This window comes from Macaca fascicularis, chromosome 16 (assembly GCF_037993035.2).
Source record: "Macaca fascicularis isolate 582-1 chromosome 16, T2T-MFA8v1.1".
NCBI classification, from domain to species: Eukaryota; Metazoa; Chordata; class Mammalia; order Primates; family Cercopithecidae; genus Macaca; species Macaca fascicularis.
Genome location: NC_088390.1, coordinates 68,375,465 through 68,401,353, shown reverse-complemented (window position 1 = coordinate 68,401,353; position 25,889 = coordinate 68,375,465). Strand labels below are relative to the sequence as shown.

Genomic DNA, 25,889 nt, shown 5'->3' with positions numbered 1-25,889 from the left:
GTTTGTTTGTTTTTGTTTTTGAGATGGAGTCTCACTCTGTCACCCAGGCTGGAGTGCAGTGGTGCTATCTCAGCTCACTGCAAACTCTGCTTCCTGGTTCACACCATTCTCCTGACTCAGCCTCCTGAGTAGCTGGGATTACAGGCGCATGCCACCATACATGGCTAATTTTTTTATATTCTTAGTAGAGATGGGGTTTTGCCATGTTGGCCAGACTGGTCTCAAACTCCTGAGCTCAAGTGATCCACCAGCCTCAGCCTCCCAAAGTGCTGAGATTACAAGCATGAGACACCACACCCAGCCTAGTTTTTCATGTGTACCATTTCTCAATCCTTTTTTCCCTCAACCCCCAAATGAAGTTGTCTATGTTTCCATATGCTGAAAATTGTTGCATTACACCAGGAGATCTATACCTTCATGGAGATCACTTGGAAAGAACATCACAATATCATCTGAGACCTACATTCATTCTACTAACAGTTATTTTACAACTTCTAAGATCAACAATAAAATATTCAGTCAGTCCCTCGTATCAAAGAGTTTCAAGTAAATTCCTTGATGAAGGAGACTAAATCTGTCATATCTATAAACAAAATTATAATATGTCATATAGTAAGTGATATGAGAAAAATACACAAAATTATGGAAGCACTGAGAAGGTTTACCTAACCTAGATTTAATAAGTGCTGAACTCTGGGAAGGAAGTCTTAGGGCATGAGAAATGACATTTGAGCTGAATTTGGGGGGGAATTGTCAGTTTGTCTGTCAGGGAATGTATCCAAAGGAAACAGTATATGCAAATAAATGCAAAAACAAATAAAGCCAATTTAAATTATGCTAAGTAGTATGACTACAGAATAAATACAAACACAGAAGTGATAAAGGGTGCGTCTGAAGAGATAAGAAGACAGATCTACTCAGTCATTCATTCAATAAATATTCATGATTATGAGTTAATAACAAAAGATTTGGAACAACAGCATAGTAAATATTACATAAGTATCAGGAGTTAATATCAATTATCTTTAAGAGTTTAATAAGAGCCAGGACTGTGCTAGGTCCTGGAGATACGATGGTAAGCAAAGTGGAGACATATTCTTTGGCCCAATGATACCAGGCAAGTGGGAGGAAGAGATATCAATCAAATAATCAAAAACAAAAATGGATATTTATAATATGAAATAAGTGCTATGAAATGGACAGAATTTAATAAGAGCATATAACAAAGGAAACAAAAAGATCTGACCTATACTGACCACTGATGATAGGCTTTTCTATAATTGACTCATGGAGTCAAAAGAGATTATTCTCCAGGTTTAAGACTTAATGTTGTTTTCCCTTTTTGGTTTCGGACTTACTTGGGACCAATTATCCCTTTCTTCTCACTCATTTCTCCCTCCTGGAATGGATATGTCTATCGTATGCCTGTGTTTTGGAAGCATGCAACTTGCTAATTTCACAGGCTTACAGCTGGAGGAGAATTTGCCTCAAGATGAATTGTGCCTTGAGTCTCACCCATCTGACAAAGATGAGACTCTGGAATTTGGACTTTTGAGTTGACACAGAAACAAGTTAAGACTTTTGGGGCTACCAAGATGGAATGAATGTATTTTGCACGTGAAACGGGCATGAATTTTGAGGGCCAGGGGTGGAATGCTATGGCTTGATTGTGTCCCCCAAAGTTTATGTGCCGAAAACTTAATCCCCAATGCAACAGTGTTGACAAGTCGGGCCTAATAAGAGGTGATTAAGTCACAAAGGCTCTGCCCGCATGAATAGATTAATATCAGTGATTCAGTTATTGCAAGAATGGGCTTATTATAAAAGTAAGTTCAGTCTCCTCTTGCTCTCTTGCTCTCTCAAACTTTCTTGCCCTTCTGCCTTCTGCCATAGTATGACACAGCAATAAGGCCCTCACTAGATGTGGGCCTCTTGACCTTGGATTTCCCAGCCTCTAGAATCGTAAGAAATGAATCTTTCTCTCTCTCTCTCAATCTCTCTCTCTTTTTTTTTTTTTTTTTTTTTTACAAATTATCCAGTCTGTGGTATTCTGTTACAGCAACACAAAACGGATTACAACAGTAGGCAAAGAGGATCAGGGAAGAATATTCCAGGGAATAGAATATGCAAAAGTCTTGTGGTGGGAGGAAAGGGGAGTATCTAAGGAACTAAAGTAAAGTCAATTTAGTTGAAGTACAGAAAGCAAGGATAATGGTACAAAATAACACTAGAAAGATAGGGCATGGAAGATTTTAATTTTTATCCTAATAACAACAGGAAATGTTAAAAGAGTTATAAATAGGGGGAGGTAACATGCTTGTGGAAAAATCCGGCTGAAGTGGGCAGGAAAGATTAGAAATACATTGATACTTGGCAATTATTCTATAAAATACCTCTTATTATTGAAAATGTTCTCACATACAAAGTTCTTACTCACCGTTTACCTTTGGTAATTTTAGATTTGAAGCCTCTTTCCTAAAATCTGCAAATTTAGAAAGAGACATTACACAATGAGGAATGGCATCCTGATCTTACCCCGTTTGAAAGGAAACCAATGGATAGATTGAACACTTCTTTTCCCACTAACATTTATCATTGATAACCATTCCCTTCTTCTCAAAAGTTGTTCCCTGGCTCCCAAAATATCCATTCTCTCCTCATTCTTTGCTTACTTCTTGGGCTCCTTCATGGTTATCTTCCACCAACTCCTTAAATGTGGCAGTTTCTAATGTCACAGATGCTTCCTTTCTCCCTAAGGGGACAAGTTAATCCCCTGCCCATCTATTCAATAAAATCCTTAATTATTAGTCTAAATTGTCCTTCTTGATCTCTTACCTACCTATCTACTATCTAGTCCTAGAATTTTTCCTAAGAACAAGTTATAGTTATACCCATTCACTCTACATACTTCCCACACAGATGCAAGTTGGTATAAAGATCTGAGGAACAAACGATAGAAATAAAATCTGTCCATTTGCATAGAAGGACTCTATTGTATTAAAGAACAGTTTAGAATGACTCACAACTAGCCCAGGTATTACCTTGAAACAAACAGAGGTTAGAATACACATAAATTATATTTGCCTTAATTTGTGTTTTTATTTGTTTTAAGCAGGATAAACAAAACAACTAACCTATAAAAAGTACTTTTAAAATAGTAGGTTTGGGCAATTTTACATGATAGCTCCCAAGATTTCTGAACTATTAATATTTTTGGCCAGATAATTATTGGGGGGACAAGGGTATTATCCTGTAAATTATAGGATGTTTAGCAGCAACCCTTGCCTCTATTCACTAGATGCCAATAGTCCTCTCGCATCAGTTGTGATAACCAACACTGTCTCTAGATATTGCCAAATATTCCCTGGTGTGAAGAGGGGGGCAATGGGGGATTTGATTATACTTTTTATTTTGTATTTATTTATTTATTTATTTGAGATGGAGTCTTGCTCTGTTGCCCAGATTGGAGTGCAGTGACGCTATCTTGTCTCACTACAACCTCAGCCTCCCGGGTTCAAGCATTCTTGTGCCTCATCCTCCCAAGTAGCTGTAACTACAGGCACGGGCCACCATGCCAGGCTAATTTTTGTATTTTTTTAGTAGAGACGGGATTTCACCATGTTGGTCAGATTGCTCTCAAACTCCTGACCTCAGGTGATCTGCCCGCCTCGGCCTCCCAAAGTGCTAGGATTATAGGTATGAGCCACTGCCCCCAGCCTGATTACATTTTTTAGCTGAAGCTAAATTTAAAGGCAGGAAATGGCTTTCTAAATATGGGGTAAAATCCATCTCAGTACATTCAAGCTGAGGGTATATAGATGGATCAGGTAAATCTTTGTAAATAAAGTAAACAACAACTCAACACTTACAATTGGCTACAGAAATAAACATTAGTTTTTCAACAATACCTTGTACTTTTCAAAGGGCCTTTCATCCAAAAACAGAAAGCTACAAAACCATTAAGACTTCTCTAAAACACATGAAAGGAAAAGGATTAACTTTGAAACAAAATTATTCTTCAAAGCCATGCAACAAATATATAAATACTCTGAGACCAATTCTACAACCCAGGTCATCAGATCACCCAGGAATTTGATACTGTAATGACTAAATCTCTGTGGGCACATATAACGTATAGACCTGAATATGGTCTACAGTAAAGTGTCCAACAAGTTTATGATGTGATTTAGGGACCAAGTATTAAGACTTAAATAATACTTGGTAAAATAGTTTGAAATCCTTGGATAAAAATTTAGAAGAACAGTAATATCAAACATTTGGACTAGAAAGCCCATGGCTGACCTCCCTAAATTAAAAAACAACAACAACAAACAAAAAAACAACAAAAAACTAAATAAAATTCAGAAGAAATTTTTTATACAAGCTGCTGGTTATCTGTCAAATCAACTCACCTTCAACAAAGGAGTCATCCATTACTTCTTGAAGTATGTCATCAGTAAAAGAAAGCCTATCAGTGTTTTCAAGTACATCTAGATTTTTGTCTTTGTCAAACTGACAATTTTCTTTCATGGAGTCCAATGTATTGATAGTCTCATTCAATGCTACAAACAGAGAATATATATACAACATGTAATTCAGTCCATGGATCTAAATCTTTTGAGCATAACAATAAAATTGATGGCCTCTTTGAGATCTACACTGTCAAATAAGGCAGTCACCAGCCACATGTGGCCATTTAAATATTTAGAGTGGTCCATCCTCTACTCTTATAATTTTCTATAACCCTACTTCAATAGTTTTCTCCACTCCAATAGCTTTCTATTTGTAGCTCTAATAGCTAAAAATAATCCTTTTCTTTATTCTTAAAATTGATTTGTTAAATGTCTGGGTTTGAGGTGAGCTACTCTGCTACAGACAAAAGTATGCTAAAGTTTCCCTAGTTATTCTGTTGATAAGTGCACCATTTCAGTAAAGTCCCCCTATTCCTCATAACTCCTCCTAAATGCCAATTTTTCTCTTTCCTTCCCTGCATCCCTTGTTTCTGTCAGCTAACTTCACCCATTTTAGAGAATCCTCATAGCCTCTTAAGTTTAGCACAGTAACAAACATTTGGACTAAGAAGACCATGGCTGACCTCCCTTGATTTAAAAAATGTTAACAGTTCACATTTCCAAAGTATATTTCTAAAAAGGCATCTCTCAGGATTTTGTTCTATGATATAGTCAATTGTCATTGGTAAGAAGTTTCAAAAACAGGTCAGTGAAGAACAGTTGAAGGGATATTTGAGTCCAGAGAGAAGATTCATTTAGTGGGAAGGAAAGAGAATATGTGAGTTATTTTGACATTTCTGGAAGGCAATAAATGGGAGGAAGAGTCCAAATGTTAAATATGGTTCCAGGAAATTTCCACCAAATATGTGGAATAATTTTCTAGTTCTATAGCTGTCAAAAATTATAGAATGAGCTACTTCAAAAAGTCATAAGGACTTCCAAGAGTGAAATGAGTGAATGTACGTTACCTAGCCTATCCCTGCAACCAACTAATTTTGATTTTGATTTTTAAATAGTAAATACAAAAGTTGAGGGAATTCTGTCTCTAATAAACTAGGGAACTATCAAACCCTCTATTACAGTCCTCATTCTCTGACAAAAATAAAATACAACTAGATATAAACAACAAATTTAAGGCAACAATGACATTTAAATTGCTTTGAAATTTGGCCGGGCGTGGTGGCTCATGCCTGTAATCCCAGCACTTTGGGAGGTCAGGAGTTTGAGACTAGCCTGACCAACATGGTGAAACACCGTCTCTACTAAAAATACAAAAATTAGCCAGGCATGGTGGTGTGCACCTGTAATCCCATTTACTCAGGAGGCTGAGGCAGGAGAATCCCTTGAAACCGGGAGGTGGAGGTTGCAGTGAGCCAAGATTGCGTCACTGCATTCCAGCCAAGGAGACAGAATGAGACTCCATCTCAATAAATAAATTAAATAAATTGCCTTGAAATTTAAAGTTTCCTCCTAAATAACTCTTAGATCAAGGATAAAATCAAAATGTAACTGGAAATATTTATAAAATAACTATAATAATAGCCTAACAAGTCAAAGACTGTTAGATACACCAAAGTTTCACTAAAATGAAAATCGACTGCCTTAAACATGTTTATTACCCAGTAAGAAAAAAAAAAATAAAGTAAATAAATAATTTAAATAAGAAATTAGAAAAACTATTAAATGAGCATAAGGGAACAATATAAAGGACTTACTAAAGATAAAGCCAGAAATTAATTTTTAAACTATAAATAGAAACACTAAAGATAAACCCAAGAGCTAGTACTTTAAAAACAGAGATAATAGAACATTCAGTAGCAAACAAAGAAGAAAGTTATATATATACATATATATATTTAAGAATGAGAAAATAACCATATATACAAAAAAATGAGAAGAATTAGAAGTGCACAGGGCTGTCCTAATAGTCTAAGCCATTTTAAATCTCAATAAAATTTAAAATTTCCTAGAAGAATCAAATTACCAAACTGACAAAATGAAACAAAAGATGGCAAAAAGCAATCCACCAAAAACAAAGCCAAAAAATCAAAAATAAACTAGAAAAAAACCTGAAATGGGTAAGACAAAGTATTAATGCTCCTATCAGAATTTTTAATAAATAATACCCGCTGTTGATAAAGGTGTGAATTTCCACAAACCTTTAGGAGGGTAATTAGGTAGTAGCTTGTTAACATTTTACATCTAAAAATACTTTGGCCCAGCAACTCCACTTCTAAGGAATTTGCCCTACAGAAAAATTGGTGTGTAACGTGCACAAAGATATATGTACAAGGATACTCACCAAATGTTTGTAATAGTAAAAAATAGCAATAACCCAAATATTCATTAAAAGTATTGTGGACAAAATTATAGTTCATTCCTCTAATAGAACATTATGCAGTCTTTTAAAAGAATGAGGTAGGTTTACATAATATCGTGGAACACAGAATTATATCTAAGATATACTGTCATATATTGCATTCAAGTTGTGCAATATTATGGACAGATGTAAAGAAGAAAGCCTAAAAGGATATTTATGAAACCTTCACATGGATATTTCTGGAGGGTAACATTAATGTTACAAGAGACTTGCACTTTATACTTCTTACATTCCTGGTCATTTGAGATTTTTACAACATTAAAAAGAACCATTCATTCATATATAATAACGGTGTCTTATTTTAACTATTGGAAAAGATCATAATCTTGTTATTTGTCCAATCTCCAATCACAAATGTACAATTCTTAAATTTCAAAATAAAATGCAGGAAGTTCCCCATAACTGAAAGTGTTCAAGTACACATGAAGCAAACATTTGGCATAGATACTATAAAGAAGATTTAAACACCAAATTTAGTGTTTTACTAGATGAACTTTGAATAAGTTCTGTATCGTTGCCTTCTAACAGTTTTACCATAAAGCTCTTACCAATATAATTGGAAAATTTCTGGGTGTCCCTCAAAGCCCTCATACAGTCTTTAATGTTCACCATGTTATCTTCTGCAAGGAAAAGAGAGAGATGACAAACAAGAACCCCTGGACAAAGTAATGCTTAAAGGCTAGTATCAAAATCAGCATATGGCTTATATATTTCTTGAACATTTTATTTACAAGGTACTTCTAGATTCAATTTCATACATTAAGCCTCACAATAACCCTACAATGTTGTAGGTATACTAGTTCTGATTCTACCTATAATGGGAACTGAAGTACAAACAAAGCCCCAGTAACTCTGACCAGTAATTCCATCAAATGTGGCAAAGCTAGAATTTCTATTCACAGAACTTGAATTTCTAAGATGTTCTTCATTCACTAAATCAAGATAGCAACGAGGACAAAGGATTCTAACAAGCCCACTTCCACAAAATCTAGACCTGCTTGTATAAAAGTATTCTCATAACTGCAAAAGAGGAAATTAAGAGGAAAGGCTCCATTTCCAAGATTACATTTATAGTAAGATAAGCAAATACCTATAGACCTTGCACATCTTCTTTACTCATAAAAAAAAAAAAAAACCTGAGAGTAATATTTAAAATGCTTACCAGAAACAAAATCTGATTGAAGAATTTTCTCTACCTCTTCTTTAGGTGACTTAATCCCAATATTTCTTAGAAAGTCTTCCAAGTTCTCCTCAGCTATCATGTCACCTTCAAGCAAATCAGCAGCTAAGACAACTTCCTGTAACTCTATAAATAGAAAAAAAGTTAATTGATAAAAAGCAGTAGCCATCACTCAAGACATTTGTTAGTGGAAATCCATAGTTTATTATTATATCCTGAACTGAGGAATAAGAAATCTCAGAGAGAAATTTATCCCTTATAGCATTCTATGGCCAGCAGCCCAATGTACAAAGAGTTCTCTTGATCTATCACATTTCTCTGGTGCGTTTATAAAATTTGCACAACCAAAATCACTCATATAGCTGAACTTTTCATGGCAATTATACAAAGTAATTATTTTGTTGTGGACCTCTAATGGTAGCAAATAAAATTATTTAGATATAGGAGAAATAACTTTCAGAATTATGAAAAATGTAAAATATGGGACAAGATTTACAAGGGCTCATTCAGTTTTTCTTTTCAATTCCACCAGGACTCAATTGTACCCTAGCATCTGGAATGTTGCTTTATTTCCAGCACTGGTTAAGTCAGACCAACATTCAAATTCTGGCTCCAGGATTTGTAACCTGGAACTGTGCAACTGTGAGCAAATTATTACTACTTAACATCTCTTTCGTCTAAAATGGGATAATACTAATATCTACCTCACAAGGTTGATGTGGAGAGTAAATATAATAACGTATAAAAAGTACTTAAGACAGCATTAGACATATAATAATGCCTCAATAAATGTCATATTTATAGAATAAAATTAGTTTTATTATTATTATTAAAGTCAACAGAAACTAGCTGCAAATAGTAATCACAGTTTAAGCCTTACGTCCTGCCTCACTTTCTGTTCCTCTAACATCACTGGGAGGCAACTACAGATGGCAATCTGAGCTTTGCTGACACCCAAAAAACCTGTATCAGCTCTGCTTTCTTGCCTTAGCACTTGATTTCCTTTAAAAACAGTTTCTTTGCACAACCACCTTGAGTAGAGTCTGCTCATGCTCCCATGTTCCACATACTGTAGGACCAGGAAGCAGAATAGCACTTTCCTGTCTTTCTGCTGCTGCTGTCAGGCCATTTTAATTCTACCTTCAATCAAACCTTATCCCTCTCCCTTGAGGCTCAGGCCTGTTATTCAACTATGTCACTCTCCTGACAACAGTATTGATTACTGTCTCATCACTCCTTCACATTCTCTGAGGATTTTGGCACTTTGATCATCATCCTCCTTCTACCTCTCATCCCAATATCATCCAATGACAATAAGGATGAGCCTGGCCTCAGAGCACTTTGACCTCTTAACTTCAAAAGGCCTTTATTTCCTTTCCAAAGTCATCCACACCAACGGCTACCCTTAATCCTTATCATTTCCTGGAACTGTCTATTCCACCTCTAAAATCTTAAATTACAAGGTCAGACACTGACCATATTCCCTTAAAATTACATGTGTAGATACAGAAAGAAGGCATAGAACCTCAAACTATGCCTATTCTCTTGGCTTCTCCAAGTTCTTTAACAAATAGTCTAGACAGAGTAAACCAGCTTTATCAGTTAGTAATGCAGGATACATTCTGAAAGCCAAGTTCCTATATGCCAGTCAATGTTTCATCAAAACCAAGTTTCATCTGTGTATAAACATATCAATGCCAACATGTTAACCAGAAATTAGGTGAACACACAGCATTAAAAACAAAAACAAAAATAAGTCCTTTCAATAAAAGTAAACCTAACCGTTATAAATAATTCAGTACTTACCTTCTAACCTGGCAGCATCACGCATATTCCTTACTACTTGTGCAAATTCTTCAAATTGTACTTTGTCACCTTCTGTGAGAAAAAACACTTTTAATAGACCAGCCTCATTAAGCAAAAGTCAGATCCAACAAAGCAACCTATAAAAATGTAAACCATTTGACGCACTCATAAGAATCATATTTCCTTTTCATATTTTTGAGTAACCAAAGGATTGATTTTATGGGATTAATAAATATTAAGACTACAGAAGTCAGGCTGATGGCTGGGCAAGGTGGCTCATGCCTGTAATCCCAGCATTTTGGGAGGCTGAGGTGGGTGGATCACAAGGTCAGGAGCTCAAGACCATCCTGACCAATATGGTGAAACCCCATCTCTACTAAAAAATACAAAAATTAGCTGAGTGTGGTGGCGTGTGCCTGTAGTTCCAGCTACTTGGGAGGCTGAGGCAGCAGAATTGTTTGAACCGAGGAGGTGGAGGTTGCTGTGAGCCAAGATCTCACCACTGCACTCCAGCCTGGGTGACAGAGCAAGACGCCATCTCAAAAAAAAAAAAAAAAAAAAAAAAAAAGTCAGGCTGAGTTTTCAATTTCAATCAATGGAAACAATATAATCCATATTCCCAAAAGATAAACCAAGATATACTCTAGACAAAATTAAGAGACATACCTCAGTCTTAGTTTTGTCTTTCAATTGTTTAAAGATAAAAATTCTATACCAGAAAACTTTAAAGGTTTCTTTCGTGCCTGATAGGCCTATGATTATAATTTCTGATATGTGTTTACACCCATTTCTTACACAGTACACAAGTACTAGATTACAAAGTTAGGGCGGAGCAAGATGGCCGAATAGGAACAGCTCCAGTCTCCAACTCCCAGCGCGAGCGACACAGAAGACCGGTGATTTCTGCATTTTCAACTGAGGTACTGGGTTCATCTCACTGGGGAGTGCCGGACGATCGGTGCTGGTCAGCTGCTGCAGCCCGACCAGCGAGAGCTGAAGCAGGGCGAGGCATTGCCTCACCTGGGAAGCGCAAGGGGGAAGGGAATCCCTTTTCCTAGCCAGGGGAACTGAGACACACAACACCTGGAAAATCGGGTAACTCCCACCCCAATACTGCGCTTTAAGCAAACAGGCACACCAGGAGATCATATCCCACACCTGGCCGGGAGGGTCCCACACCCACGGAGCCTTCCTCATTGCTAGCACAGCAGTCTGCGATCCCGCGGCAAGGCAGCAGCGAGGCTGGGGGAGGGGCGCCCACCATTGCTGAGGCTTAAGTAGGTAAACAAAGCTGCTGGGAAGCTCGAACTGGGTGGAGCTCACAGCAGCACAAGGAAACCTGCCTGTCTCTGTAGACTCCACCTCTGGGGACAGGGCAATAACAAACACAGCCAAAACCTCTGCAGACGCAAACGACTCTGTCTGACAGCTTTGAAGAGAGCAGTGGATCTCCCAACACGGAGGTTGAGATCTGAGAAGGGACTCCCTGCTCAAGTGGGTCCCTGACCCCTGAGTAGCCTAACTGGGAGACATCCCCCACTAGGGGCAGTCTGACACCCCACACCTCACAGGGTGGAGTACACCCCTGAGAGGAAGCTTCCAAAGCAAGAATCAGACAGGTACACTCGCTGTTCAGAAATATTCTATCTTCTGCAACCTCTGCTGCGGGATACCCAGGCAAACAGGGTCTGGAGTGGACCTCAAGCAATCTCCAACAGACCTACAGCTGAGGGTCCTGACTGTTAGAAGGAAAACTATCAAACAAGAAGGACACCTACACCAAAACCCCATCAGTACATCACCATCATCAAACACCAGAGGCAGATAAAACCACAAAGATGGGGAAAAAGCAGGGCAGAAAAGCTGGAAATTCAAAAAATAAGAGCGCATCTCCCCCGGCAAAGGAGCGCAGCTCATCGCCAGCAACGGATCAAAGCTGGACGGAGAATGACTTTGACGAGATGAGAGAAGAAGGCTTCAGTCCATCAAATTTCTCAGAGCTAAAGGAGGAATTACGTACCCAGCGCAAAGAAACTAAAAATCTTGAAAAAAAAGTGGAAGAATTGATGGCTAGAGTAATTAATGCAGAGAAGGTCCTAAACGAAATGAAAGAGATGAAAACCATGACACGAGAAATACGTGACAAATGCACAAGCTTCAGTAACCGACTCGATCAACTGGAAGAAAGAGTATCTGCGATTGAGGATCAAATGAATGAAATGAAGCGAGAAGAGAAACCAAAAGAAAAAAGAAGAAAAAGAAATGAACAAAGCCTGCAAGAAGTATGGGATTATGTAAAAAGACCAAATCTACGTCTGATTGGGGTGCCTGAAAGTGAGGGGGAAAATGGAACCAAGTTGGAAAACACTCTTCAGGATATCATCCAGGAGAACTTCCCCAACCTAGTAGGGCAGGCCAACATTCAAATCCAGGAAATACAGAGAACGCCACAAAGATACTCCTCGAGAAGAGCAACTCCAAGACACATAATTGCCAGATTCACCAAAGTTGAAATGAAGGAAAAAATCTTAAGGGCAGCCAGAGAGAAAGGTCGGGTTACCCACAAAGGGAAGCCTATCAGACTAACAGCAGATCTCTCGGCAGAAACTCTCCAAGCCAGAAGAGAGTGGGGGCCAATATTCAACATTCTTAAAGAAAAGAATTTTAAACCCAGAATTTCATATCCAGCCAAACTAAGTTTCATAAGTGAAGGAGAAATAAAATCCTTTACAGATAAGCAAATGCTTAGAGATTTTCTCACCACTAGGCCTGCCTTACAAGAGACCCTGAAGGAAGCACTCAACATGGAAAGGAACAACCGGTACCAGCCATTGCAAAAACATGCCAAAATGTAAAGACCATAGAGGCTAGGAAGAAACTGCATCAACTAATGAGCAAAATAACCAGTTAATATCATAATGGCAGGATCAAGTTCACACATAACAATCTTAACCTTAAATGTAAATGGACTAAATGCTCCAATTAAAAGACACAGACTGGCAAACTGGATAAAGAGTCAAGACCCATCAGTCTGCTGTATTCAGGAGACCCATCTCACACGCAGAGACATACATAGGCTCAAAATAAAGGGATGGAGGAAGATTTACCAAGCAAATGGAGAACAAAAAAAAGCGGGGGTTGCAATACTAGTCTCTGATAAAACAGACTTTAAACCATCAAAGATCAAAAGAGACAAAGAAGGCCATTACATAATGGTAAAGGGATCAATTCAACAGGAAGAGCTAACTATCCTAAATATATATGCACCCAATACAGGAGCACCCAGATTCATAAAGCAAGTCCTTAGAGACTTACAAAGAGACTTAGACTCCCATACAATAATAATGGGAGACTTCAACACTCCACTGTCAACATTAGACAGATCAACGAGACAGAAAGTTAACAAGGATATCCAGGAATTGAACTCATCTCTGCAGCAAGCAGACCTAATAGACATCTATAGAACTCTCCACCCCAAATCAACAGAATATACATTCTTCTCAGCACCACATCGTACTTACTCCAAAATCGACCACGTAATTGGAAGTAAAGCACTCCTCAGCAAATGTACAAGAACAGAAATTATAACAAACTGTCTCTCAGACCACAGTGCAATCAAACTAGAACTCAGGACTAAGAAACTCAATCAAAACCGCTCAACTACATGGAAACTGAACAACCTGCTCCTGAATGACTACTGGGTACATAACGAAATGAAGGCAGAAATAAAGATGTTCTTTGAAACCAATGAGAACAAAGATACAACATACCAGAATCTCTGGGACACATTTAAAGCAGTGTGTAGAGGGAAATTTATAGCACTAAATGCCCACAAGAGAAAGCAGGAAAGATCTAAAATTGACACTCTAACATCACGATTAAAAGAACTAGAGAAGCAAGAGCAAACACATTCGAAAGCTAGCAGAAGGCTAGAAATAACTAAGATCAGAGCAGAACTGAAGGAGACAGAGACACAAAAAACTCTCCAAAAAATCAATGAATCCAGGAGTTGGTTTTTTGAAAAGATCAACAAAATTGACAGACCACTAGCAAGACTAATAAAGAAGAAAAGAGAGAAGAATCAAATCGACGCAATTAAAAATGATAAAGGGGATATCACCACCGACCCCACAGAAATACAAACTACCATCAGAGAATACTATAAACACCTCTACGCAAATAAACTGGAAAATCTAGAAGAAATGGATAATTTCCTGGACACTTACACTCTTCCAAGACTAAACCAGGAAGAAGTTGAATCCCTGAATAGACCAATAGCAGGCTCTGAAATTGAGGCAATAATTAATAGCCTACCAACCAAAAAAAGTCCAGGACCAGATGGATTCACAGCTGAATTCTACCAGAGGTACAAGGAGGAGTTGGTACCATTCCTTCTGAAACTATTCCAATCAATAGAAAAAGAGGGAATCCTCCCTAACTCATTTTATGAGGCCAACATCATCCTGATACCAAAGCCTGGCAGAGACACAACAAAAAAAGAGAATTTTAGACCAATATCCCTGATGAACATCGATGCAAAAATCCTCAATAAAATACTGGCAAACCGGATTCAGCAACACATCAAAAAGCTTATCCACCATGATCAAGTGGGCTTCATCCCTGGGATGCAAGGCTGGTTCAACATTCGCAAATCAATAAACATAATCCAGCATATAAACAGAACCAAAGACAAGAACCACATGATTATCTCAATAGATGCAGAAAAGGCTTTTGACAAAATTCAACAGCCCTTCATGCTAAAAACGCTCAATAAATTCGGTATTGATGGAACGTACCTCAAAATAATAAGAGCTATTTATGACAAACCCACAGCCAATATCATACTGAATGGGCAAAAACTGGAAAAATTCCCTTTGAAAACTGGCACAAGACAGGGATGCCCTCTCTCACCACTCCTATTCAACATAGTGTTGGAAGTTCTGGCTAGGGCAATTAGGCAAGAGAAAGAAATCAAGGGTATTCAGTTAGGAAAAGAAGAAGTCAAATTGTCCCTGTTTGCAGATGACATGATTGTATATTTAGAAAACCCCATTGTCTCAGCCCAAAATCTCCTTAAGCTGATAAGCAACTTCAGCAAAGTCTCAGGATACAAAATTAATGTGCAAAAATCACAAGCATTCTTATACACCAGTAACAGACAAACAGAGAGCCAAATCAGGAATGAACTTCCATTCACAATTGCTTCAAAGAGAATAAAATACCTAGGAATCCAACTTACAAGGGATGTAAAGGACCTCTTCAACGAAAACTACAAACCACTGCTCAGTGAAATCAAAGAGGACACAAACAAATGGAAGAACATACCATGCTCATGGATAGGAAGAATTAATATAGTGAAAATGGCCATACTGCCCAAGGTAATTTATAGATTCAATGCCATCCCCATCAAGCTACCAATGAGTTTCTTCACAGAATTGGAAAAAACTGCTTTAAAGTTCATATGGAACCAAAAAAGAGCCCGCATCTCCAAGACAATCCTAAGTCAAAAGAACAAAGCTGGAGGCATCACGCTACCTGACTTCAAACTATACTACAAGGCTACAGTAACCAAAACAGCATGGTACTGGTACCAAAACAGAGATATAGACCAATGGAACAGAACAGAGTCCTCAGAGATAATACCACACATCTACAGCCATCTGATCTTTGACAAACCTGAGAGAAACAAGAAATGGGGAAAGGATTCCCTATTTAATAAATGGTGCTGGGAAAATTGGCTAGCCATAAGTAGAAAGCTGAAACTGGATCCTTTCCTTACTCCTTATACGAAAATTAATTCAAGATGGATTAGAGACTTAAATGTTAGACCTAATACCATAAAAATCCTAGAGGAAAACCTAGGTAGTACCATTCAGGACATAGGCATGGGCAAAGACTTCATGTCTAAAACACCAAAAGCAACAGCAGCAAAAGCCAAAATTCACAAATGGGATCTCATTAAACTAAAGAGCTTCTGCACAGCAAAAGAAACTACCATCAGAGTGAACAGGCAACCTACAGAATGGGAGAAAATTTTTGCAATCTACTCATCTGACAAAAGGCTAATATCCAGAACCTACAAAGAACTCAAACAAATTTACAAGAAAAAAACAAACCACCCCATCAAAAAGTGGGCAAAGGATATGAACAGACATTTCTCAAAAGAAGACATTCATACAGCCAACAGACACATGAAAAAATGCTCATCATCACTGGCCATCAGAGAAATGCAAATCAAAACCACAATGAGATACCATCTCACACCAGTTAGAATGGCGATCATTAAAAAGTCAGGAAACAACAGGTGCTGGAGAGGATGTGGAGAAATAGGAACACTTTTACACTGTTGGTGGGATTGTAAACTAGTTCAACCATTATGGAAAACAGTATGGCGATTCCTCAAGGATCTAGAACTAGATGTACCATATGACCCAGCCATCCCATTACTGGGTATATACCCAAAGGATTATAAATTATGCTGCTATAAAAGACACATGCACACGTATGTTTATTGCAGCACTCTTCACAATAGCAAAGACTTGGAATCAACCCAAATGTCCATCAGTGACAGATTGGATTAAGAAAATGTGGCACATATACACCATGGAATACTATGCAGCCATAAAAAAGGATGAGTTCTTGTCCTTTGTAGAGACATGGATGCAGCTGGAAACCATCATTCTTAGCAAACTATCACAAGAACAGAAAACCAAACACCGCATGTTCTCACTCATAGGTGGGAACTGAACAATGAGATCACTTGGACTCAGAAAGGGAAACATCACACACCGGGGCCTATCATGGGGAGGGGGGCGGGGGGAGGGATTGCACTGGGAGTTATACCTGATGTAAATGAGGAGTTGATGGGTGCAGCACACCAACATGGCACAAGTATACATATGTAACAAACCTGCACGTTATGCACATGTACCCTACAGCTTAAAGTATAATAATAATAAATTAATTAAAAAAAAAAAAAAAAAAAACAAAGTTAAAGTGACGAACACAGGAAACAGAAGCAGCTTTGTTTTCCCAGCCAGGAATAAGGAAGCTTAAGATTTAGAAATATTATAGTTTATTATCATAGACTAGAACAAAATACAACAAGCAAAATGTGTCACCAGCAGATAAAAGCCTGAACAGGGCTTAAGTATATAGCCACAATTAACAATGTCTCACCTTCTATCTACCTTGGCTTTAAATTAACACTTGAACTTTTAGGAACTATTTTCTACAGTAAAAACACATGTCTTTATTGTAGTATTTTTGCTGCTTCTGTCATTTAGTAGAGTCCTATATATCACTAACTGTAAAGGCTCTGTCCCTGAATCTGTGTTCTCTCTCTGATGGGAGAAGGATAGAAGTGTTCATACATTCCATTCCTCATGCTTCTTTTATACTTTTATACCATTCAGGATGGCCTTTCACTAGCCTCACATCAATCAACAAGGTTACATAATCAAATATTCTAAGACCATGTTATATAAAGACGTTCTTAATTAAGTGTCTTCAATTTACAGTAGCTTAAAGATCAGCTTAAAGTAGGCAACAGGTATGGTAACTCAGTCACCTAAATAGAGTCCCCTCTGAATCTAGTTCTTGGTATGTATAATCAAGTAGAACTAAATCACAGCTACTTAGAATTCTGGGAGGAAGGGAAGGGAAGGGAAGGAGCGGGGAAGGGATGGGAGGAGAAGGGAGGGAAAGGAAGGAGAGTGGGAAGGGAAGGGAAGGGGAGGGAGGAAGAGAGGCAAGGAGGCAAAGGAAGAAAGGAAGCAGGGAGCCATCTGAGGTCAACAGGTACTGATAACACCAACAAAATTTACAGGTGATCTAACAAAATTTACAGTTAGCTTTGGACCTATTTACCAAGGGACCCAAATCTATAAGCATGACCTGCAATCTCATTTGATCCTTTGGTTCATATAACTTGCTGAAATAGAATAGCAACTATCAATATTAGGAAAGATTTCCTGGGTATCTTTAAATAAATCCTGAGAAAAGAGATGTGAATGGATAGAGCTGCTGTCAAGAATTTGTAGCTCAATTATTCTTTGCTAAACCACCATAACAGGGTTAATCACAGCTGATGCCAGGTTGCAAAGTTAGAGCCTGAAACAAAGACTCAGATCTGGCTTTAATGGATATTGCATAAAAAATCATGAAGATAAGTTTAGAGTCTTGTTGCCAAGCCAAAAAGAAAACAAAGTTATTAAGCTAATTTCAACCACATCAGATATCAGAGTCAGGAGAAACAGAGAATATCAGTTTAAGTTTAAAAATCTAAAACAAATGAAGCTAGAGAAACCACCAGCAGAGAAGAGACTGTCCCAGGCCTTAAATGCCTAACACCACCTATTAATGATTTCCTTTAATTCTTAGCCTATGGATTCAATGTCTCACATTCACCTTGACCATTTTCCATACCATCTTACATATTTTTGCTCAACACCAACTTTCTTCACTCAGGTCTTTCAGAAGAAACAAGAGAGCTCATAAGCTATATAACTAGATATTTGGGAAGCATTTCTGAATTTGCCAAATGATAAATTACCTTTTCTATTTTTCAATGCTTTTTTTTGTAATCATCATAAGATTATTTTTTAATTTTAAATATATTTTAAAATATTAAGGAGTCAATATGGAATACTGCCAATAACCAAGAACTCACTCTTCAGTTTCACTAGAGAGAATCTGAATCAGTTGTTTTTCAGGTTTGTTTTTTCTTTTTAACATAACCTGGTCAAAAGAATACCCTAGATCAGTAATTTTAATTTCTTTCTTACGTTTCTAAGGTCTTATGGAGCTGTTTCAGCAGTTAACTTGGTCATTTCTCCCACTTTGGTCAGAGAAGCTCAACTTTAATATTTTATATATTAGGAAAATGTATAAGATTTAATTTGGAAAAAAAGCATTCTGCTTCAACAATATCAAATATAAACAAAAATAATAAATCTCAAAATTTTGCAAGCCACTGCATTAAAATAAGAACTAAATACGTTTGTACTAAGGGCACAATGTTAAAAGAAGAAATGATGTGAAAAAAGGCATACAGATACAGTTTTCAATATCACGTGTATATTTAGGCTTAAATTGTAAAATCATCTGCATTTAATATACTGTCTTTTGCTTCGTAAGTACATAATAATAAACACAGGCCTGGTGCAGCAGCTCATGCCCGTAATCGCAGCACTTAGCTAGGCCAAGGTCAGAAGATCACCTGAACTCAGGAGTTTGAGACCAGCCTGGGCAACATGGCAAAACCCCGTCTCTACAAAAAATTAGCCAGGCACAGTGCTGTGCACCTGTATTCCCAGCTACTTGGGAAGCTGAGGCAGCAGAATTGTTTGAACCCGGGAGGCAGAGGTTGCAGTGAGCTGAGAGTGCGCCACTGCACTCCAGCCTGGGTAACAAAGCAAGACCTTGTCCCCCCCAAAGAAAGAATAATAAACACAATATATGAGTTTTTATTATAATAAAAATACTTTTCTAGTTATTTTCATATCTCATAAAATAATACTTTGTTGGTCTGGTTCAAATAAATGCTATCTATTACTTTCTGTGGTACATGCTGCCTATAAATTCCACTAATTTTAACAAAAGAACCTGAAACACTGCCACAGAGAAAAAGGGAAGAAAATCTATATTGTTGGGTAGAAATTAGCCTTCTTTTCTTCATCAACCCTTTTCACCTCAAATCTTCCAATAAACAAAATAATCAATACATTTAAAGCCCAAAACTGCTAGCCTCAACTAAACAGAAGCTCAATGGATGAAAAGGATAAAAAATTATTACCGAAAAAGACAATTCTTTGACAAAGACCCCTGACAGCATACTTATGTTACTAATCTCATTCTGTATAAACATTTCACATAAAAGAATATAAACGTACTAGGCACGTTTTTAACTTCTAGACACTAAGACTATGAGAGAGTAGAAATGTCTACCTGTAGCCTATGTACTCTCCTTCCTGCATGTAGAATATCAACAGTAAATGATGGAGATTTGCTTTACATTTTTTAGTCTACAGTCTTTATTATACAATACCTTTTTGAACTTTGTTTTTATTTGTTTGCTTTTTTTTTTTAACTTGCTAAATAGAGGTGGTAGCTATCAGCAGGTGTGTTTTTCTGCCAAATTAAATAAAAGCCTATTTCAACAAAACAGTATGAATATTCCAAGTAGTTATTATAAAATTTGAATAGATGTCTTAACATTTCCTAATCATGTCCTCTGTGTTCATTGGGATATGCCATTTTCCAGTAACATACCACACAACTTGAATATTTGATCAATTTATAGTAGTAATAAATTACATAATAATATTTTTATATTGAATAGCCAAACAAGCTGAACTTTATACAGTATTTCCTAAATGCATATATTGGCATTTTAATCATATTGGAACACTCCATCTTGCCAAGTTCAAGATACAATGACGAATAAGAGTTGACAGAAAATAAAGTAATACCTTGGTATACTTTTTAATTTTAGTATTTGTAACACTCACCATCAACTGTAACTAGTTTCAATGCAGCTAGAAATTCATCCTTTTTTAAATTACTATTCAAACTAGACAGAATATTCCACAGGTCAGAAACACTCATCGTCTCCTTTCTGAGATTGTCGAGGGTTTCAATAGCATCAGGCAATACTAAAGGGTAGATAAAACACAAGTTTTACGAATGCTTATCCAAGAAGTTCACACAGTAAACTGTCATCTGGAATAGACAAAAATTAAGGTTTTTATGGTTTAAAAGAATAATAAATATAGCATAAATGAACTGCCAACTTTCAAATATGAAAACATAAAATATTTAGCCTCAAATATAATGTATTTTTGAGGATCTTGAAATATTTTAAGAACTTAGTGCCCCAACCCTGAATAAACATTATAAATAATAATTTTTATTGAATTTAGATTTTTAAAAGTGTGAATTCAGAAACATTTTCAATTGATAATACAATTAAGTAGCTTTTGTTCTATATCTCTCCCTAAAATTCTCCTCTGGCTCCTACTTCCTCTTCAATCTATTACTGTAGACAATAAAAAGAAAGACTATTTCAATGCAAAATCATTGAAGCATCTTAAACAAAGGAGTGAAATTATCTTACTACAAATTTGTAAAAAGTCACTGTGTTGCTATATAGAGAATTGATTCTCAGGAAGATTAGACAGTTAGGAAGAGCCAGCAGACATTAGTGACCAAGATTTTATTTATAACCTGTACGATCTTCTCAGCTGTGTGATTTTCTCCAGAAATGCTGTCAGACACAAGAAGGAAGGTAATTGGGTTCATTCGGGGTTGAGAGTTTTGCCAGATAGGTGCAACAAAAGTACACGGACGCAAGATAGTCTAGGGTATTAGGTATGTATAGACAAGATAATTTAAACCAAATAAGGAGGAAAAGTGAAAACAGGAGGAGACTGATAGATTAGGAGAAAGCGGAGGGGTAAAGGGATGTAAGGTCCCAATGAGGTATATGGAACCAATAAAGAAGACATGCTCTGAGCAGTCTAATGAAGAAAAAAGAAAAAGAAGTAAACACAAACATGCAATATTAACGATGAGATGTAAAATACAATGACAGAGATAGATTAGGTAATATACTATATAACTCTGTGCTAATAAAATTTTAATCTCCATAAAACTGAAATTCCTAGGAAAAATGAAGTAACTGACAAGCTATCTCTTTCTCTGTATGATGTACCCCTGTATAGGAGACAAATTAAATCTTATATTGTAAAGTAAAAAGAGTTGCTACTTAAAATCTACTGTTACCTAACATGTAAGAACAAAATAACACAATGTTACTTTCAGTCCCAATTTTTAGAATGCATACTAATTTCACTCCATTAAAAATATACATATGTGACCTTACATTTCTTTATGGTGAGCTTCTGAGCAGCAAAACTATCTTTTCCATATTACCATACTTACAGCTTAACATAAAGCCTAGTACATATTAAAGGTTCATAAATGTTACTGAATAAATTGGAAGACAGAAATGGCAACAGATGTAACCAGAAATTCTCATATTAGTACTCAGCCACTAGATGGCATCATTTTTCCTAAGTTGAAAGACATTTTAAATCCCCAAAAGGAATGCTATACATGGTTCTAGCCCTCTATAAGTGTGCTAATGAAAAATAAAATTATGATAGCTCTTAATTCACTTGCATGTAGAAGACGTTCTAGAATTAGGGGTCATTACAGGGGATTAAAGCCAAATATAGCAGCAGGAAGCCAGGCATTTATTTGTCGGATGATCTGCAGGATACCCAGCTCTATAAGAGACTAAAATAGAGTGTTTACGCTCTTCTAAAATCTGTCAAACCCTTTGGTCCACAAAAAGCAGAAGACGTGATATTCTTACATACATAATTTTTCAGAGAAGCATTCCGTGTTGCTCATCATAGTATCAATGAATTCTTTAAAATTCACTTTTTTTGTTTCTACAGGAAAAAGAAACACATTTTCTTCAGTATCTTTTAAGTATTAAATTATTATGAAAAATATTATGTAAAATAAGCTATATATTCAGAAATATATAATTATATCCATCAGGTAATACTAACCAATAAAAATACATGAGTATAAAGGGGAAAAGCAAATCAATTTACAGTAGAGAAGTAAACACTGAAAAACACCAAGAAAACTGGTGAAAATTCTTCCAGTCCTTCTCAAGCACACATAATATTTTTAACTTTTATTTATGTATTTATTTATTTTTGAGACAGAGTCTCGCTCTGTTGCCCATGCAATCTCAGCTCACTGCAACCTCTGCCTCCCAGGTTCAAGCGATTCTCCCACCTCAGCCTCCCAAGCGACTGGGATTACAGGCACGTCTACTAAAAATTTTTGTATTTTTAGTAGAGACGGAGTTTCCACTATATGAATACACAATGGTGTATACTGCAATTTATTTATACATTCTGTGGATGAATATCATGTTGCTTTCTTTCTCTTTTTTTGCCATTAAGATCAGTGCTGCCATGTACATTCTTGAACATGCTTCCTGGTACTTAAGTCCAAGAGATGTTCCAGGATTTATAGCTAAGAATAGTATTTCTAAACTATGGGGTATGCAAACTTTACAAGATACTGCATATTGTTTTCCAAAGTGGTTTTACCACTTTCACCATATTTACCGGTACTTAGAATAACATATTTCTTAATTTTTCCCAATTTTAGCGGATATAAAAATGTATCTCATGAGCCAGGCATGGTGGCTTGTGCCTGTAGTCCCAGCTACTCAGGAAGATGAGGTAGGAGTTTGAGCCCAGGAGTTTGAGGCCAAAAGATCTCTCTTTTTTTTTTTAAGTACCTCATTATGACCTAAACTTTGCACTTCCCTAATTACTAAGGATGTTGAGAACCTTTTCATGTGATTATTAGCAACTTGTGCCTTCATGTGGAAAATTTTTATAATTTCTATTGAGTTGTTAGTTTGTAAAAGTTGCCTATATATTCTCTACGATAATCATCACTGTTGTGAGTGTTGCAAATAACCAGTTTGTGCCTTGTATTTCACTCTCTTTGTTGTATCCTTTAACAAAGAGAAGTTCTTAATGTATTCAAATTTATCAATCTTTTCTAGTTTCTTATTTCGCATCTTAAAAAATCCTATGTCAGAAAATTTTTCTTCTATTTGTTTTCCAAAACTTAGTTTTCACACCTGGATATTATTGAATCTGGTGTGAGACAGGGATGTAACTCTATTCTTTCCATTTGAATAAGTAATTATTTCAGTACCATTTATTAAATAGTCCTTCTTTCCCCAGTTATCCACCACTTTATCATATGTGTTGCCATGTATGTTTGTGAATATGTTTGGAAGTTCCTTATCTTGTCCTATTGGTAAATTTCTCTATCCCTGTGCCATTCTTACACTCTTTTAGTGACTATGGCTTTACAAGGAGTGTTGATATCCAGGAGAGCAAGTTCCTCCCAACCCCCACTCCCCAACACACACACATCTCCACAAATGTTCTTCTTCAAGAGTGCTTTAGCTATTCTTAGCCTTTAATCATTCATATAAATATTAGAATTAGCTTACAAAAAAGTCAGGGTTTAATTAGAATTGCTTTGAACAAATAGGTTAATTAGAGAATTGACAGTTTTGGGTCTCTGAATCTACAGACATGGGATACATTCTTATTTATCTAGATTTTAATGTCTTCACAAAGTCTTATTTTCTCTATATAGGTGTCATACAACTTAGACATATTCCATTTTTTACTTTTTATTATGGAAAATGTTAAATATATACAAAATAGAAATAATAGTGTAATATGTTCATATACGATCTCTAGCATCAACAATGATCAACTCATAGACAATATTATTTCACCTATCACCCCAGTTTCCTGTCAAGCCACTCTCACCCATTCCCTTTAGAAGAGCTGCTGCTAGGTTATATGGGCACAGATACTCAAAACTGGTATACCTTTATTGTGAATTGTAGGCTTTGACATAATAATGAATCCTTATTTGCCCCCATTTAATGCCTTTCGTCCTGACTTCTACCTTGTCAGACAGCAATACTACAAATTCTGCTTTCTTTTTGTTTACATTTTAGCCTAGGAAAAAATCTAAAAAAGACTATTTAAAAAATAAATAGAAACTTTTTTTAATTAAAAAGACTATTAATACTGGTTAATTCTAAATAATGGGCGTTTGAGTGTTCTGTTGTACTTTTGAGTATTTCCATACTTTCTGGATCAGTTTAAATTTAACTTTTTATAATAAAAATATTAGTCATTTTTCTAAGGCAAAAAATAACAAATTGACCCTCCTTCCAGATGTGTCAATGCAGTTTGCCCGAAAATATATCACTCACCACCAGCTTCAGTCAATTCTGTGATCTTCTTAAATTCTGGCTTAGAAAGGTAAATACCAAAATCTTGAAGACAAGTATTTAGATCCTCATAATCCACATTTTTATCTTTAATTTTATCAATGGCTTTAATGACACCAGGCAATGCTAAAAATAAAGGAGTATGCTAATAAGTATTAAAAGTAAGTCAAAAATAAAACACCACTAATAAGATGAATTTTAGTTCTAACACTAAATTAACAAAAATATAAATCACTTCAGCAATGTTACATACTAAAAGCATATCTAGAATCTTTAATAAAAAAACCAGTAAGTATCAAAATCAAAGTCAAAAATATATTTTTCTAGGCCACACACAGTAGCTCACACCTGTAATTCAAACACTTTGAGAGACCAAAGCGGGAGAATCACTTGAGGCCAGGGATTTGAAAGCAGCTTGGGCAACAAAGCAAGACCCCTGTCTCCACAAAAAACTAAAAAATTAGCTGGGCATAGTGGTGTGAGCGTCTATTCCTAGCTACTGGGGAGGCTGAGGTGGGAGAATTGCTTGAGCCCAGAAGACGGAGGGTGAGGTGAGCTATGATAGTACCACTGTGCTCCAACTTGGGCAACAGAGCAAGACCATCTCAAAAAATATGATAGATAGATACACATACACATATATATTATTCTACTATAGTCTCTGAACCTAAGGAAGCACCAATTTAATTGCACTGATAGTACAACTAAAATACATAGGAACAAAATATTACCTAATTTCTCCATTTAATTCAACAATTTAAAATTCTTTGTACTCTGCTTCTCAGTAGCAGAAATAGAAGCAGAAAATTTTCAATCCAAAATGATAAACTTGGATAATTTTGTGGCAATACATGGCTCAGTCTTTGGTAAATTCACCTTAGTTAATCTTTCTAAATATACATATTATTACTTAGGAATAACTATTCTACATCTCTTCTTATAATAACTTGGAATTTACACGTCATAAATTTGGTCAGTATTTTCTCCATAAAATTTAAACTGATAAATTTTTACTGCAATTAAAGCATTCTTAAAGGAAATTACTTACAAATATACTGAACTCTTAAGAAGGTTAGCTAACTGGAATTCATCTGGTTTAATCAGAAAATTTCAAAGTAGAGGTGGCACCTTAAATCACTTGAAGGAAAT

At 36.3% G+C, this 25,889-nt stretch overlaps 1 protein-coding gene across 1 annotated transcript in view; it reads right to left on the bottom strand.

Annotated features, from left to right (window-relative positions):
- Positions 1-25,889, bottom strand: part of EFCAB13 (EF-hand calcium binding domain 13) — a 240,572-nt gene that overhangs the window by 141,043 nt on the left and 73,640 nt on the right. The window contains exons 13-20 of the mRNA XM_074020056.1: positions 24,723-24,866; positions 22,261-22,335; positions 20,389-20,532; positions 9,878-9,949; positions 8,054-8,197; positions 7,440-7,511; positions 4,413-4,562; positions 2,438-2,482 (exon numbers count right to left, since the gene is read on the bottom strand). Coding sequence (XP_073876157.1) covers positions 2,438-2,482; positions 4,413-4,562; positions 7,440-7,511; positions 8,054-8,197; positions 9,878-9,949; positions 20,389-20,532; positions 22,261-22,335; positions 24,723-24,866 — 846 coding nt within the window. The remainder of the gene's footprint in view (positions 1-2,437; positions 2,483-4,412; positions 4,563-7,439; positions 7,512-8,053; positions 8,198-9,877; positions 9,950-20,388; positions 20,533-22,260; positions 22,336-24,722; positions 24,867-25,889) is intronic.